Source organism: Triplophysa dalaica, chromosome 4 (genome assembly GCF_015846415.1).
Source record: "Triplophysa dalaica isolate WHDGS20190420 chromosome 4, ASM1584641v1, whole genome shotgun sequence".
In the NCBI taxonomy this organism is placed as follows: domain Eukaryota; kingdom Metazoa; phylum Chordata; class Actinopteri; order Cypriniformes; family Nemacheilidae; genus Triplophysa; species Triplophysa dalaica.
In genome coordinates, this window is record NC_079545.1 from 9,319,559 (window position 1) to 9,337,609 (window position 18,051).

Consider the following 18,051-nt stretch of genomic DNA (forward strand, 5'->3'; position numbering starts at 1 on the left):
GTTATTTTGTATCGTCTTGTCAATATACAACATTGTTCTTACCTTTAAATGTCAAATGACAAAATGTCACTGAGAAAAATAAATTAAATACAATACAACATCTTTCACTCAAACTATAAGCATTAAACGAAACCCGTTGGCTTATAGCTAGCTTGTGCAAAATGTTGTTGTTAAAAGTTGTTGAAAATTCGCTAGTTCCCGCCTCCTTCTTCCCATTCCTTGAACTTGTTACAGCGTTCATCATGTGTCACAAATGGAACGCCTACCATCATTGGTGAATTACGGTTATGTATTATATACAGTGTATAGATAGAGATGCTGGGGTTTCACCTTAGCAGTTTGAGCACGAGTCTGACGAAGAAACATCCGAAGACGACAGCAGATAATAGATAGACGATAAAAGATTAAACACTTAAATTAGCCGAGTTCATAGCTAGATTAGCAAACTGGAATACCCCAGAAATAACGGTACGTGTTAACGTTAGCGTTAAATGCATTAGCTAAACACAGATATAAGGTACACAAATATTTCTTGAAGTACAGACAAAAATAAATAGTCACACTTACAGGTTTTGATTCGGTGGAGCTGACAGGTCCAAATAAGGTAAGTATTTTCCCCATTCAAGGATAGTCTTTTAACATATCCTGCAGTGAACGTGCCAAGATTATTTAAGCAATCTTCGGTGAAATGACGCGCACAGTAAAACCCTGGGGTTATACTCCTTTGGTGTCATTTAAAAATGAATTTGTAGTGGAGTAGGCGGGGTGAGACCGTGGTTCGAGACCAGTGAGTAATTGTTAATGAGCGCCAGTTGTGCGCACACCGGTCTCGTATCACGTAGGAGATCGTATCACGTAGGAGATCGGGAGCATATAAGAGAACGAGCGACCGGACCATCGAGGAGAGAGGACCAGGCCCGAACATGTTTTATGGTTGTATGTATGTTTTTGTTTTGTGATTTATTTTGTTCGCCGGCGGTCGGCCGTGAGGGGCTGGCGGCTGTTATTATTTATATTAAAACTTAATTTAAATATCTGCCGGTTCCCTCCTCCTTCCCAACTTTGAATCTTTCTACAGAATTTAATCCATTGTTTTCTCAGAAGTTATTCCTTTGGTAGTTTAAATAAGACGCACTTAGTTTCACAACGTAGAACACAGGTTTTAGACGGCACACGCAATCACGAACTAGCGACAGTGTTTTGGGGGAGGAAAGTTTTCGCGGCAGTCCCAGCAAAACATAGGCGGGGACTATGTCTAGTGACGTAGATACGCGGCGGTTAGAGACACGTCTCGTTTGCGTGATTCAGAGTCGACTCCCTTTTTTACAATGAAATGTCATTTTCATGATCTTATGCTACTTACTCTTTAACATCCATGTAAGAAATGTCCTGATGACCATCTCCCCTCTAAAAAACATGAAAGCTCTCTCTTCTTCTCGTCTGGGGGCCGGTGCAAATCAAACTAAAAAAGGAGTTAGAACTGGTCCACGTCCGCAGCACATGCATAGCACAGTGTGGTCAGTTAGAAGGATGTCGGGAGTGGGCACCCGTCCAAAGACCCGCTCACGTCCACAGAGTTTCTGACCGCTACCGTCTTTTTTCCCAAAGATTTTATCCTGCGCTGCAAGAATCGTATCGGGTCATGAGAGTCCCGCGGGAGAGGACATTTAAAATAATTGACGGCTTGAAATAAGTAGGTTTGTTCAACTGCTGGGCTGGAATTTGTGGTGGAAGAAAGTAGTTCCCCAGTTCCTTGAAAAACCAAAGGGTTTTATAGACAGTTATCTACACAAGTGTGCCATCAAACTTTAGTATTAATGCAATATCCCTCTCGTAGTGCTGTATATAGTGATCTTAAAGCGTACGTAACATGACATCATGAAAATGACGTTTCATGCAGTCTGTTATGTTGCCGTGTTTAAAAGTAAGCTGTCTGCCAAGTTGTAAGTCCGAAGGTGAATAAATAACGAAGTTATTTGCTTGTAAAAATGGGAGTCGACTCTGAATCACACAAACGAGTCGTGGACGCATATCTACGTCACTATACATATACGTGTTGCTTAGACTGCCTGGAAAACGTATGTCTCCTCCCCCAAACACAGTCGCACGTTCGTGCTGCATGTGTATCATGTCTAGAGTCTGTGTTCTATGGTGTGAAACTAAGTCCGTCTTATTTCAACAACCTAAGCAAGAACGTCTGAGGGAAGAATGGTTACAATTCATTTTTCAAAGAATACAGAAGGAGTATAACCCCAAGGGTTGTACTGTGTGCGCGTCATTTCACCGATGATTGCTTTGATAATCTTGGCGCGTTCAGTGCAGGATATGTGAAACGACTATCCTTGAGAGGGGGGCAATACCAACTCTATTTGGACCTTTTAGCTCCACCGAGTCCCAACCTGTAAGTGTGACTTTTGATATTTGTCTGAACTTCAAGAAATATTTTCGTACCTTATGTCTGTGTTTAGCTAATGCATATAATATTAGCATGTAGCGTTATTTCTGGTGTGTTAAAGTTTGTTTATGTTGCTATTTACTCGGCTGATTTAATTGTACAATCCATGAATTCTCAAAGTATTTGTTTCAAGAACTAAGTCGAGTACTATCTGTATTGTAATAACATCTGAAGATACGAACACGGTACACTGTATGCTGTGTCAACTAGTCCATGTATAATACTGTTACCAGAGAATTGTAAATGTCCTTTTTCTTACTGGGATCTGCAGAAGGATCAATTAATTCTCTAAATACTTTAAACGTTTATGAACTTAATAGAATGTTTTATGAAATAATGTTGGATTGAAATTGAATGATTTATATAATTCTTCTTTTAGAGTACATCTCAGCAGACCATTAGGTCACAACAAATTTCAAGTCTAGGCCAATCAGCTGAATATTTTTCATAACATAAATTGATTCATAATAATGTGTAAACAACCATTTGCACTTCCTGGCCGCAAATATTTTCATCCTCGCTTTGCAGTTTGCCGCATTTGCCGCACGTGCACCTATATAGATATATGTGGGTGAAACTACAATAATTATTCATAACGTCGACTTTTTGAAATGCTCTATGTACCATGACAACGCACAATTAGACGAAATAATAGTATTACTAACGTATTTTAAGAAATATAATAATTTACTTCATTGATAAGCAAAACACAACATGCATGTTGTCACACTGAGAGTTTTTATCACAAGAGTTGTCACTTGCCACTGACTAACATCCTGCTCCAGTCGTGGTGGAGTTTGTGGAGGATTAGCGTCTTCTTCATCGTCAGACTCGGGGTCAAACTGGTACGGTACAATTGCTGCCATCTCTATCTACACATATATATAAAGAGATCCAACCACATGTAAACCGTAATCCTGTAATGATGGTAGGCGTTCCATTTGCGACAAATGATGAACGCGTTTGACCAATCACAACAGACTACACCACCTGACCAATCACATGACACAAGGTTACCGGGTAGGAGGGGCCTAGATGGGTGAAACGCGGAACGAAAAAGTGTTTTTACACATTGTATGTAGATAAACTTGTTGTTGGACATTCAATTACCCTACCCAATGACCTAAAAAACATATGTTACCTACTCTTTAAATTTTTTTTGATCGGATGTAAACGTGTACTGTCAGAGAGAGAGTGGAGGTATGACTTTTTCTGACTAAAAAATTGTTCTACCACTGAAGTAGTTTTAGAGAAATTACTTTAAGGAAGAAAAACTACAGCGTGTTGCTTTAATATTTGTCTTGTGTGGTAACCGTTTTATAAAAACAATAAGGTACTTGAGGCTAGTGCTGCACTTCACCTCGTGCCTAACAATGGCCTTCAGATGGTTTTCATGTCATAAAAGCAACAGCCTTACAGAAACTCACAATGTACCATGTTACTGCTCTCTTAAAATGTCAGGGCCTTCTTTCTCTATAGAAATGACCTTGTCTGTGATCATTTCAATAGCCAAGCTCATTTCAAAACAAGCAATTAGAATTGGCTCTTTTCAGGTCTCGGCACTTGTGAAAGGGATCTCCAAAATCAAAGATGAAAGTTCATGCAGTGACAGAAAAATAATTATATATATAATAGGGAAGCATTGTAACTTTTGGATAAAATATATTTAGTTCATTAAAAAGAGTCTGTGATCGAAGTCAAAATGTCTTTTTTGTTAAACATCAGAACACTCCATATAATTGATAATACAGCCAAAACAAATACAGTTGAAAGAAAAAGTATGTGAACCCTTTGGCGTACTTGGATTTCTTCATAAATTGGTCATAAAATGTGTTCTGATCTTCATCTAAGTCACAACAATAGAGAAACACAGTCTGCTTAAACTAATACCGCACAAACATTATACGTTTTCATGTTTTTATTGAACACAACATATAAACATTCATAATGCAGGGTGGAAAAAGTATGTGAAACCCTAGGCTAATGACTTCTCCAAGAGCTAATTGGAGCCAGGAGTCAGCCAACCTGGGGTCCAATCAATGTGATGAGATTGGATGTGTTGATTAAAGCTGGCCTGTCCAATAAAAACACACACACCAGTTTTGAGTTTGCTGTTCTGAAGAAGCGTTGTCTGATGTGAACCATGCCTCGCACAAAAGAGCTCTCAGAAGACCTGTGATCAAGAATTGTTGACTTACATAAAGCTGGAAAGGGCTACAAAAGTATATCTAAAAGCCTTGATGTCCATGTGTCCACGGTAAAACAGATTGTCCACAAATGGAGAAAGTTCAGCACTGTTGCTACACTCCCTAGGCATGGTCGTCCTGTAAAGATGACTGCAAGAGCACAGGGCAGAATGCTCAATGAGGTGAAGAAGAATCCTAGAGTGTCAGCTAAACACTTACAGAAATCTCTGGCACATGCTAACATTTTTGTTGCAAAATCTACAATAAGGAAAACATTAAACAAGAATGGACTTCATGGGAAGACACCACGGAGGAAGCCACTGCTGTCCAAAAAAAACATTGCAGCACGTTTGAAGTTTGCAAAAGAGCACCTGGATGTTCCACAGCACTACTGGCAAAACATTCTGTGGACAGATGAAACCAAAATTGAGTTGTTTGGAAAGAACACACAACGCTATGTGTGGAGAACAAAAGGCACAGCACACCAACATCAAAACCTCATCCCAACTGTGAAATATGGTGGAGGGGCATCATGGTTTGGGGCTGCTTTGCTGCCTCAGGCCCTGGACAGATTACTGTCATCGATGGAAAAATGAATTCCAAAGTTTATCAAGACATTTTGCAGGAAAACTTAAGACCATCTGTCCGCCAACTGAAGCTTAACAGAGGATGGACGATGCAACAGGACAACGACCCAAAGCATAGAAGTAAATCAACAACAGAATGGCTTCAACAGAAGAAAATACGCCTTCTGGAGTGGCCCAGTCAGAGTCCTGACCTCAACCCGATTGAGATGCTGTGGCATGACCTCAAGAGAGCGATTCACACCAGACATCCCAAGAATATTGCTGAACTGAAACACTTTTGTAAAGAGGAATGGTCCAAAATTTCTCCTGACCGTTGTGCAGGTCTGATCTGCAACTATAGGAAACGTATGGTTGAGGTTATTGCTGCCAAAGGAGGGTCAACCAGTTATTAAACCCAAAGGTTCACATACTTTTTCCACCCTGCACTATGAATGTTTACATGTTGTGTTCAATAAAAACATTAAAACGTATAATGTTTGTGCGGTATTAGTTTAAACAGACTGTGTTTCTCTATTGTTGTGACTTAGATGAAGATCAGAACACATTTTATGACCAATTTATGAAGAAATCCAAGTAAGCCCAAAGGGTTCACATACTTTTTCTTTCAACTGTATGTTGCAGACATGAAAAATAAATTTGTACCGTAGCTTTTTTTTGTTTTATGTGACTGTCTTTTTGTCTCTTTCTCTCACAGCGTTCAAAGATTGCAGTCTATGAGAAGATGTGGTCTTATATGAAATCGGCCGAGCCGTCCGTGTTCGTCAAAACGACCCCTGATGGAGTGGCACGCGTGCGCAAGTCGAAGGGAAAGTTTGCGTTCCTGCTCGAGTCCACCATGAACGAATACATCGAGCAGAGAAAGCCCTGCGACACTATGAAGGTGGGAGGGAACCTGGACTCCAAGGGCTACGGTGTGGCCACGCCCAAAGGGTCGGCATTAAGGTGGGTGGAATAATATAACAATTCCCTCTGTTGTTATAGTATTCCACCTACCCTGATTCCACCATCTCTCCTTTCTCTCTGTCTCTCTCTCTCTCTCTCTCTCTCTCTTTGCTTCATGTTTTTTTCACCATTTCCATTCATCTCTCTCTCTTCCTCGAACCTCGTAAAACCATTATATTTTTTATCACTCTTTCTCTTTCTTGCCGTACATGATAAGGTAACTGTGTCTTGCGTGTTTTATCTACTTTAAATCTTTATGTACTGTAAGTTGTGGTAATGTTTTATTGTGTGTTTTTGTCTTCAGCAGAAATAACACTAAAGCCCATTGCACATCCAGTCTGAAATTACACACGTTAAAAAAAAAAACGTCCTCACGTTGTGTCTATCACATTTACACACTGCGTCCGATATTTTCGTCCGTTATATAAAGATTCTGACCGGGTTTGATTTACTGCGTTTTTCGCATCTTTTTTTATCAATTCAGAGACACCGTACAGACGAAGGCCAAATACGAAAATTTCGGACTGTATGTGCGAAGACCTTTAGCCTCTTAATTTACTGTATTTTACATTGTAATGCCTGTTGCTGTTGATTTTCTCATTTCCTCCATTTTTCCACTTCTGTCCTTTGATCTGTGCCTTGATTGCCAATTTGTAATGTTTTAATTGTTGAATAGTTTTTCGCTGTACTGCCTGCCGCCACGCATGTCATGCACATGCTATATCTCGTCCTAAAACAGACAGTCCCTGCATCCATCCCATCATTCACAAGCACTCTCTCTCTTTTCTCCCCTCTCCCTCGCTAATTCTTTGTGTCCGCTCAGCACCACAGGCACCTAGCTCACACTCACGCTTCAGTCTGTACCCAGCAGCTAACACGATTAACCAGTCGAACTGCTTCACTAGATAACCCATCGAACGGCCCGACCGCTCACCGGTAAACCGGTCTCTCCTCTTGTATTAACCCCTAACAAAAGCGCCCGCCGTCTGCTCATGATTAGATTTCTCACGAACCTGTTCTATTTCTCACGAGTTGTGTTTTGCCATTTGAAGAAGTGCTGTAAACCTGGCGGTGTTAAAGCTGAACGAGCAGGGCCTCCTGGACAAGCTGAAAAATAAATGGTGGTACGACAAGGGAGAGTGCGGCAGCGGGGGAGGGGACTCGAAGGTCAGCCTCAATCGCACCCAGACAACCACATCGGAGTAATCGGCAAGGCTGTGTGCAACGGTCCCGTATTATATAATGAGGCAAACTGCGATCGGGGATGACCGTTTACTTGTCTAATGGAAATGAGATAGCAAAGGAGGAGAGGAATGTCTAAAAATCAGATTCACAGAGAGTGAGGCTTAAGGTCCAACTTGATAGATCTATTAAACTTGTAACAATATTGAAGTAAAATATTCAAAAATCACTAAGCTAGTGTTATATATTTTGTTCAGAGGTACTTACAATATCTCAAATGTTTGTAACTACTTGTAAATCATGAGAAAGTCGGCATACTAAAGACGGCTGTGCCGTCGCCTGTCAATGGCGTCATTTACTGGCCTCATTATTGGCCTTTACTGACGTAGAAACCGCATGACAACAGTGTCCTGGACAAATGCAGAAGTGGTGTCTAGCATCTAGCAAGCCACTAACTTTTTTAAGAGCGGTCACTTATGTTTTTTACAAACTGCACCTTTAATATATACCAATTGGCTTGGTTAAAAAACTGTCTCTTCTCCAGCAATTAGCTGGTGTGTAGTGGGCTTTAAGGCGCAATATGGCTGCCGTTGCATCATCCAGGTGGATGCTGCACAATGGTGGTGGTTGAAGAGATGCCCCCTTTCCATGTTAAAGTGCTTTGAGTGCCCAGGCAAAAAAGCGCTATATAAATGTTATGAATTATTATTATTAATAGGATGTTTACGTTCTTGAATTTGCTCGCAGGTTTTTTTTTGTGTACCGTAAGGATGGAATCAGCTTGTTTTAGGTGGAATACACTCGGATCTCTGTGGCTCTCCGCTAATCTGTTACATTTTGTGTAGAGCAGGACTCTTGTAGTAGGTTTCCAGGGTTTTTCCTGTGTATAGAAATTGACACTGAGGCACTAAAAAGAGTTGCAGAACAAGAGCTGGCTGTGTTTCGTGGCTGTTTGTTTTGAATCCAAGCCTTTAAATTAACATGACGTGCATCATTGTAATGTGCAGTTGGATTGTTGAATCAGCATATACTGTACACAGCGAGTACGCCAGTATTAACACACATTGCCTTCAAAACGACTCACACACGAACAACTCATTTGGACCGATTCATTTAAAAACTTCTCAGTCACTAGCGAATACAAGAGATCATTGAATCATTTAAAGTTAACCACAGAGAATGCAAGTTGTGAAGGAGTTTTGCTCATTTCAGTCATTTAGTAAGACTTAATTAAGTTGGTTATTGTGGCCTGAAAAGTTTGTTGAATATGATAAAAAGCTTTATTTCATTAAAAAACATGTCTCTTTGGTTTTATAAAACTTAATAATTGTAAATTTCATCTAATTTCATTAGAACTTTTAATATGTCAAAGTCACTTTGGTTAAGTCACTAAAAGGTACAGTAGGCCTACGTGTGTGTGTACAAGATCAGAATGGCACCACCTCCGCCTCATTTTGAGCCAGGAAAAACTCTGAGTTTCGGCAGGTTATTGTATGTACAGTACAGTGTTTGTGGGTAGCGGTACAATAAAGCATAAAGACTATCCAACTTTGCATCTCTGTAGCAATTTGGGGAAAAAAATGTAATGCATACATATAAAGCCGCCAAGTTCCTTTGCATATTATTCCCTGAATTGGACCGAAAAAGTCCATAGTGCCCCTGATGGTGGTTACACAGCACAGTCCTGGATGGACAAAAACATCACAGGAAACGTGAGAATTCTAATGAAACAATTCCTCCTAAATAACACAGTTGGAACACATTACATGCGGAGAAGGATCTGGTGCCGTATTTTAGACTCACAAAGCACACATTCATCTGCATATGAATGCATAGACTAGCACAAACTCATTCCCTCATGCATTATGTCTGCGCTCACACATACACATACAGATTTTTCTTCAGCCCATGTGCCTGCGGAATGGTCACCCTGTGTTCAGCCTATCATGCGGGCAAGGCAGCCCCTTTTATCCCCGATTGGTCCTCAAAACGAGTTCATTACACTAATTGGCTGTCACCCATAAATGCCTTCTGTGCTCTAAACTCAGACACCAATATGGCCGCCTAGTCCGGACATTGATAAGTTGAGCATGCTGGGTAGAGGGTGTCTAGTCTGTTATGACATCGCAACTGCATGCATCTCATTTATTGACCTGAATCTGATCCAAAATGCATGATTGGAGTTATTCAGCAATCCCGGCAAATATACCGTACGGTTCGTACACAGCCGAATACACTGAACAAAGACAAAATATTTTAAATATATATTAAATAGTTTGATACTTCTATTGTAATATGATTTTTGCTTGTGTTCTTAAAAGCAAATTTACCGCTAAAGTGCCTTGAATTGTGTCCCTTTGTTTGATGTGTTTACCTTACAGCCCAGAATTTGATGAGAAGCTGAAGTGTAGAATGATGTCAAATAGTTTTTTATCCGTTATGGCGGATGTAAGAGACTACGCGTTTTGAAAGCTTATCATTAATTCTTAAAGGACTTAAAGGAATGATGTATTGTTTTGATTGGTACAGAGAAGAGAGACCAGGAAAACTTTACCTAGATTACTAACCCATATACAGCCGCAGAAAAAAGTCTGAGACTGTTTTTCTGATTTAAAAATCTACTTTATTTGTATGTGTTTAGGTAAAGGATAATTTTAGTTTCATTCTGTGAACTACTTACAACATTTTTACCAAATTTCAAATAAAATATCTATTGAATTTATTTGCAGAAAATGAACAGTGGAGAAAAGGCCCGTTCACATTATAACAATAACTAAAAAAATAACGTTTTAAATATCGTTTTTAATTCAGGAGAATAGCAGGGTTCACACATTACTATAACGCTAAAGATTCTGAGAACGATATCATTGGGACCACTTTCAGAGCGATTTTTTCCCAGCAGATGAACGATAAAACATACTACAGTTTCTGGCAGATAATGTTTGACTTTTGGTGATCGCAACACAGCTTTTATGTCAGAATTAAAGACTGTAGCGGTCAGAAAGCGGTCTGCATATGGCAGGATATTATATATGTAACGCTTATGAGTCAGCAAGCTGGCAGAATATATGCTTTGCGTTCCGGACTTGAGCGCACCTTTAGCCTTCAGAGAGAGCATCCAGCCTTTGCCGTCATATTGTGGACGCAAATATAGTTATAGTTATAGTTATCTTTATATCTATCATTATAATGTTGAACGGCCCTAAACAGCTCAAAACAGACACTTGGCTATTTTTTCAGAGCTCAAATACTGAGAAGAGAGCAATAACATATTTACTTATAAGCAATGCTTTAGTAATAGTTGTACATGTTTTAAGGAAAATATATTTTTCATGTGTTTTGTCATTCTGTCAGTCTTTCACACTTCTCTTAAATAACTTTGTCACTCCCCAGGTTAGATTTTTTTAACAACAAACACTAGGCTGAAATAGCCACACAACATCTAGAAATGCTGATTTTACATGAAAATTGGTAGCGGTCTCTTCATTTTTACGCAGCTGTATGTAAAGAGTAGAAACTCACAAGCACCTTTTTCACAATTTTACTCTAGATGTTCTGAAAGTGAAAATACAAACTTTAAATGTACATCACTCCATAAACTGATTATTTTAAAAAGGTCTTTTGCCACCACACCGGGCCTTCCATTTTTGACAGCTTTTTGCCTTACTGTGGTAAGTATGGTATATTTGCTCTGCCGGATAACAACTCTCATCATTTAGCAGAAGGAAAATTTAAAATTTGGCAGAGTTTCCCAGCAGTCCTGCTGATGACATACCAACATCTTACAAACCAAAACGCCCAGCAGGAATACAGCACTGGTAATGAACAGTACCGTTTCCTGCCAGGACAGTCGAGGCTGCTTCTCCATCTGTCGTTTCACAAACAAAGAAACGTTTTTGCGGAGAGCATTTTTAAAGTAATCGAGTGTATTCACAGGAGGTCGGCGTTTTTCTTTATAAGATGTTTGGCTTCCGTCCTCACCCATCACAGACTGGTTCCCCTTCTGACTTGCTGGGTCCTGTTTGTCTGTTAGTCAAGTAATTGCTCTTTATAAAGTTTTTTTCTACACCATTAACATATAAAAAGTCATCTTTTCTATGCTCTTTATAATAATACTCTGTTTGGCTGTGTTACCATGGTTACTTTCTCTGTCTCTGTTGGAACAGTGAGTGACGATTACTCAAAGCGATAACAGTAGGTAGCACTGGCAGGTCTAAGGTCAAAGGTAACACTAAGGCTAGCTCTACTTGCATCCTCTATCTCTCTCTCTCTCTCTCTCTCTCTGTCAATCTCTCTATACGGTACAGCACAAGGCCAGGTGTCCTACAGTATCGCTTTGGTTAACAGATGTTCGGTAGGTTTAAGTTTTAATAACATAAAATAACATAACGGTGCCATGTTATTTATGTTATTTCCCCTCGTGAAGAACTCCTGTAAACCTTGCAGTGTTGAAACTCAGTGAACAAGGCATCTTAGACAAGCTGAAAAACAAGTGGTGGTACGATAAGGGTGAATGTGGGACCAAAGACTCTGGGAGTAAGGTTAGTCTGCTTACTTGTTTACTTATGTAACAAACAATCTTCATATTCTACAAACCACATCAGCGGAGCCCCAGTACCAATTTACTGGTTTAATGGATTTGGCTCCTTACTTAATTCGGGGCTTATGTAACATGAAGATAATTCGCAGTAATTCTAGCACAACAGTATTTATGAGACGAAACAACTAACACACACATACAGAAAGATATAAAGCATGGCACATTTAGAAAGCACTTAACACTCCGAACCAAACATTGAAGTAATTCATCATTTTAATGATGTGGTAATGAAGTATTACATGAAGGTACTTTGTAATAAGCATTCATAACCATAATGTAGCGCTTAAGAATTTGATTAGTTACATATTTTGGAGATTTTTCCTCTTCTGCTGCTGTGACGTGGCCCAATTTTCGTCTTCGTGTGTTTACTGATTCATTTAGGAATCGTCTTCATCTTGTTCTTTAACGCCGTGCCGGGCGAGAATTTTTTTTTCCCTTCCCTCAGTATCCCTGGGCAACAGGCATTAATCATGACAACGGAATTTAAAACAAGCACAGTTGCTCAGGCGCAATGGCCAAGTTGTGCCAATAAAGAAAAGACAGAATGACATATGAAGACTAACTTCTGGCTTTAAACAAAAATCCAAAACACATTTCAGGCAGTTTTCTGGGACACGTCTTTGGTATTTATGGACGAACGAACATCTCCGGTGAGCTAAAAGTTGTCCCGATTTGGTGGATTTTGATTTTTTCGAGCTGCACGGCGCCCCCTGTAGGAGGCCTAATTTATTCCCTTGCTCTTGCCCGGTAACTGTTCCAGTTGCATCAGCCTAATGGAAACCATACGATGATGCCTGAAGACTCCATTGAATGAACACACAAGACAATTGTGTTATCACACTACTGAATGTAATCCGGTCTTATAAATAAGTTAATTAACTCCGAAAACATGTCCCGAGTGCACCTGCACAACAGCCCCATTACGAGAGCGCGCAACCCACTATATGGGCCTGTAACCATGGTAACAGTGTTCAAGAACAGGTCTCTAGCTTTGCATTCAAGACAGTTATGCTACACAGCTCTCGGTTTCCTTGGTGCCCTCTCACGGGCATAGTGTATAGACAGTGTTTCAACGTAGTGATGTTGGGCTCGTGGTCACAGCAGCAGAGCTCCCGTTGAGGCTTGTCTATGTTTTGGGGTGTGGCGATGGTCGCATGCAGGTGTCTGTTAATGAGTTTTGAAGGCTGTGAAGCTTGCAGAAGTAGTTCAGAGAGGGGAATTGCCATAGTAACATTAATATTCCTCCTCTTCCTATCCTCCTCTGTTAAGATGGCAGTCCGAAGATGCCTGAGGATTTCACTATAGATCTCTGATGGCAGGCGATTTTGTCATGTTGATGTACTGACTCTACTTTGCCTCTAGAGGGCGCAACAGACTCAGAGCTGGCTGCTTGTGTGTGTGTGTGTGTGTGTGTGCGTGTGTTTGTGCGTGTGGTGGGTGTGCCTACTTAACTATCCTTTAAGTACATATTTGTGGTAAAATGCTATGTTTAAAAGAAACTAAATGCTAATTATTAACTACAAAACGTTTCAGAGTTAAGTCATAAATAGGGTACAAAAAGTTGTGTGTGTGTGATTAAGAGCTTTGTTTCTCAGTAAAGTGATTCCAAAAGGAATAAGTGGAGAGAGAAATGACGTCTTTCTCCCCTGAGCCGCCTAAGCGTTTAATCTATCAGTTGTAACCTTTGACCCTGGGCACACCTCATAATGATTTGATGCCCTTTGACCATCCCCCTCTTTAGCTTTATTTTTAATTGCACTCATCTTCCCTCAAAGCAAATGTGTGTGTGTGTGTGTGTGTGTGCGCGCGTGTGTGTGCATGCATGCGTAAAAGAAGCTCACACAAATACTCATTTTTACTTATCGACTAGTCGGTGGGTCATTGTTTGAATTATGTAAATGACTTAATGTCATTAAATCAAGCACAGCCTTATGAAGTCATGCTGGTTTGCCTAAATTCCACTAGTTAAAGTAGCTATTTAAGACTACTTTGGAGGAATTTTCCTCTTGTGCTTGCCAAGTAAAAATAACGTTTCTGGACTAGTCGACACGGAGCCAACAAACTGACTGGTGGCATAGCTAATAGAGAGAACGTGTGAACACGCCACCGTGTGAATGTATGGCTGTTAAAGAGTGCATGCTGGGTAGTGAAAGCATGCATGCAATTGGTTAAGCTCCTCAATTGAAGTCATTTTATAGAAGATTGATATGCATTTCACTGTGTTTGTGTATTAACTGTCTCTCCCCCCCACAGGATAAGACCAGTGCACTGAGTCTCAGTAACGTGGCTGGCGTGTTTTATATCCTGGTGGGGGGTCTGGGTCTTGCCATGACTGTAGCTCTGGTGGAGTTCTGCTATAAGTCGCACCAGGAGACCAAACGCCTCAAACTCGCCAAAAACACCCAGAACTTCAAACCAGCTCCTCCATCTACCGCACAGAGTTTTACTACATACAGAGAGGGCTATAACGTCTATGGAACCGAGAGCGTCAAGATATAATGGTTAGTTTAGATATAGTATTTGCCAATTTGTTTAAGGGGACATATCATGCTTTGTATCGCTTTTTTGCACCTGAAATATTCCTATTTTAGTTTTCTACCTAATATTTTTCGCTTCATCTTCACCAAATACAAACATAAATATTTGAAAATAAATCACATTACTTTTGTTTCGATCTAACAATTTCGTAGTCAGATGAAATCGCACTATTTACGCTAGCCGCTTAATGGTGATTAGGTAAATGTCTTTCCTATTCAGCAGGAAGAAAGCCGGCATTAGTCTTCAATTCCTTCAAATCCCAGAGCTGTCACCACCTCTCAAAAGCCCTGCCGATATTTACTTTTGTTTTAGCAGGGGCTCTGTCATTATTCTTTTTTGACTGTGGGACTTGGCTTCTTGGTTGATGTTTCTTGGTTTTGACAACAGGTGATTTCCTAGATGTCAACGATAATTGCCATTTATAACTTTCCAGGATAAAAAACGGCATCTAGATGCCAAGGTTAAATTCAAGGCAGCTGTTGTAAGAACAAGCTTCTTTACACACACTTCACCATCTGCAGCACACGGGCAATATAGTAGCCAGGTCTTCTTTTTATTTATGGATGTGACGTCAAACTGAAATCGGACCTGACAGCTTATGTAAAATCAATATTATAAGCTTATGGTTGCGATGTGGGATAAAGTAAGAAGACTGATTTCATGTTCTTCTTTATAACTGATTTTTGCTAAAATGTTAAGGAAGGAAGCTTTAGGAAATGCCCCTGTGCTCTCTTGTCATTTCATACCTTTATGACATTTTTTCTTGCGCAAAACAACAAAGAAGCTATTTTAAAGAAAGCTGGTAACCGAACAGTGCCGGCCCCCTTTCACTTCTATTGCATGGGAACAAAACCAATGCAAGTGAATGTGGGCCAGTTGACAACATTCTTTAAAAAAATCTTCTTAAGGAAAGAAGTCAAATAGGTTTGAATGACAAGAGGATGAGTAAATGATGACAGAATTTTCATTTTTGGGAGAACTCTTGCTTTAAGTCCATCCAGCTCTTGCATAAAAAATATGACCCCTTTTAAATGACAATTTAGAGGATAGCATGATGACGTTTGCGATGTCATAGGTCATCTGGCGGAGTTCTAAGGTAAGTCAAGCTTCCTGCTTTAAAACTTCAAAGCTGCTGTAAAATCTTCTTGAAAAACTGTTCCTGCTACGACAGATATCTGAAATATTTGTTTTGACAAATAACATATGTCTTTTTCATAGTCCCAAGGTTCTGTATAATAAACGTTGAAAGTGTGGCTTGCATAAGTCTGCCTGTTCAGAGTTGCTGGCATTTACAGCGTTGCTCCATCTTTTTAATGATTCAGTTTTTTCTTATTTCAGGTTGGAAGCCTGTCCCTGGCCGATCATATCGTATGTGGCGTGGGATAGATTCTCTCTCTCTCTCTGTCTGACTGCACTTCCCTTTAGAAAATGGACACACTCTCATCCAAATATCTCCTGAACACTCTTTTTCTGTTCTGACCACAACCTGAACCAATTATCAAGCGATAGACTATCGGATGGATGGACCAACCACCCACCGGCCCTCTCTCAGTGCCTTACTGAACCAGTGGCAGAACATCAAAACATGCAGGCCATCTCACCAAAGTCCTCGAGATGTCTTGCTGGGTGCTGGGTCTGAAAATTGTATCGGATTAGAAGAGGAGAGACAGAGAAGGTTTGATTTGGTTTATCTCATACTTGATGATGACACCGTTTTCACGAGTGACAATAATCGTGTCTCCATGACAACTCACACAAGAAGGGTTGTCTGCAGAACAAATTATGCAAACTGTAGAAAACATTAATGATTTTGTTTACTAATTTGTAAAGCAGTCCTGTGATTTTGTGTTCTCAACATTATAACCTGTTTGTCATGAAAAAGTTTAGATATCTTCTGGCATCAGAGAACTACTTGTCTGTGTTTTCAATTCACAATTTTTGATCTTTTTCTTTAGCAACTTTAGTTTAGATGAAGTGTCGTATTTGTATACAGTGCAGGTGTGAGCGTGTGTGAGAAAATTTCTGTCTTCCTTCAGTAAACCTTATTGTGGGATTTTAAAATACTTTATTCTGTAAAAAAGAGACATAAAAACAGCACATTCAACAAGCATCAGCAACAGGTTAAACAAAGAGATTGCAATTTTTCCACAATGATAATCATTTTACAATTTAGATGAGTTTTGTAAGTTTAAGTTTGAATTCATCGTTTATAATAGTTTTTTGTTAATTTACTGTGATCGTCGCTGGAATAAAAGGGACCTCTTTTCATTGTATTGATAACAATAAGAAAACATGAATCTTTCATTTTATAAATCCGCATAGCAACACTGTTTAAATTGCGTTAGTTGGTAATATGCAGATTTATTTAGAAGAATTTATATCGCGGATTTCTAAGTAAAATTGCATGTAAGGATGAAAACAGCTTTCCCATCAATGAGGCCTCCCCAACCCTCCCTGGTTCAACCCTCTGCTTCTCCTTTATCCATGTTTAGTTCAAAAAAGTATAAAAGAGACAGAATAAAAAAGTAAGAAGCGATGGAGATACATCCTGAGGGAAGCAATGATCTCTTCCACTTGCATGACTGCATCCGACTCTTGAATAATTGCATTTATTTTGTAAATAAAGACCGATTTAAGACAAACCTTTACTGACTGGTGTGTGATTTCAATGCTCGAGTCAAATATAGTCTTTAAAACCAAACTCATTTCACATCTCTTTCAGTGGTTGTTTACAGACTGGTATTCCAAACAAACACATTTCCATGATTACAAAATGTAATGTTAGGCAGGATGTTGATGTGTCTCTTTTTGTAATAAAATGAGTAATGACCACATCTTTTAATATGTAGTCCATATGACTCCATAACCTTCTGCCCTCTCAAATCTCAGTCTGTATGTATTTAAATATGGGGTCTCCATATTTTAACCAATCGCAATACAACAATCTGGAACATAGGCATTCAAATTCATACATTTTAGTCTGGTTCTTACAGCTGTGTCTTACACTCAGAAGTGAACTATTGCTTCCTTTTTTCTCAGCCAGCTGACAGCTGGATTGGCAGCTGTTAAACTACACCCTGACAGACTTATTCTCATGACTGTCAATTTCCTTCCACAAATCGTTATGAAAATGTAATTAAGTATGTACTTTAATGTTTTCTTACGTTTTTGTTTGTTACTGATCAAGGTTTATTTAAATTTAACATTATTGCATAACTTGTTGAACCAAAATCATCATAAATGTGTCATGCTGATTGAGATGTTTTGCTACAAACCAGGAGAGGACTGCAAATTAGCATTTCTAATGTGAAACAAGGAGATAATCATTCTTCTAATAACTCACAAATAGCATGCATCACACTTGCAATGCATGCCACCTGCTGTGAAAATAAGTACCTGCTGTGCATGTAAATGTAGTGCATATTGCATAGCAGCAGCTGACAGTTTAACAGCTTTGTTGTTAAAATAGTTTTTTAGAACCCGTGTTGTTCTGCTTTATTTCTCGATGCAATATGGGAAATGTAGGCTGGTGTGATTAAAAGTCGTTCACTAGAAGGCTGC

General features: G+C 39.5%; 1 protein-coding gene across 8 annotated transcripts in view; it reads left to right on the top strand.

The window, feature by feature from the left end:
- Positions 1 to 17,126, top strand: part of gria3a (glutamate receptor, ionotropic, AMPA 3a) — a 49,050-nt gene extending 31,924 nt beyond the window's left edge. For 3 of the 8 annotated variants that reach the window (XM_056744993.1, XM_056744991.1, XM_056744994.1), the window contains exons 13-16: positions 5,923 to 6,170; positions 7,223 to 7,337; positions 14,206 to 14,453; positions 15,829 to 17,126. In XM_056744993.1, the coding sequence (XP_056600971.1) occupies positions 5,923 to 6,170; positions 7,223 to 7,337; positions 14,206 to 14,451 (609 nt within the window). In that variant the 3' untranslated portion in view covers positions 14,452 to 14,453; positions 15,829 to 17,126. Of the gene's footprint in view, positions 1 to 5,922; positions 6,171 to 7,222; positions 7,338 to 11,778; positions 11,894 to 14,205; positions 14,454 to 15,828 lie in introns of those variants that run through there. The other 5 variants (XM_056744992.1, XM_056744998.1, XM_056744995.1 and 2 more) reach the window with 5 other exon arrangements.
- Positions 17,127 to 18,051: the final 925 nt, after the last annotated feature.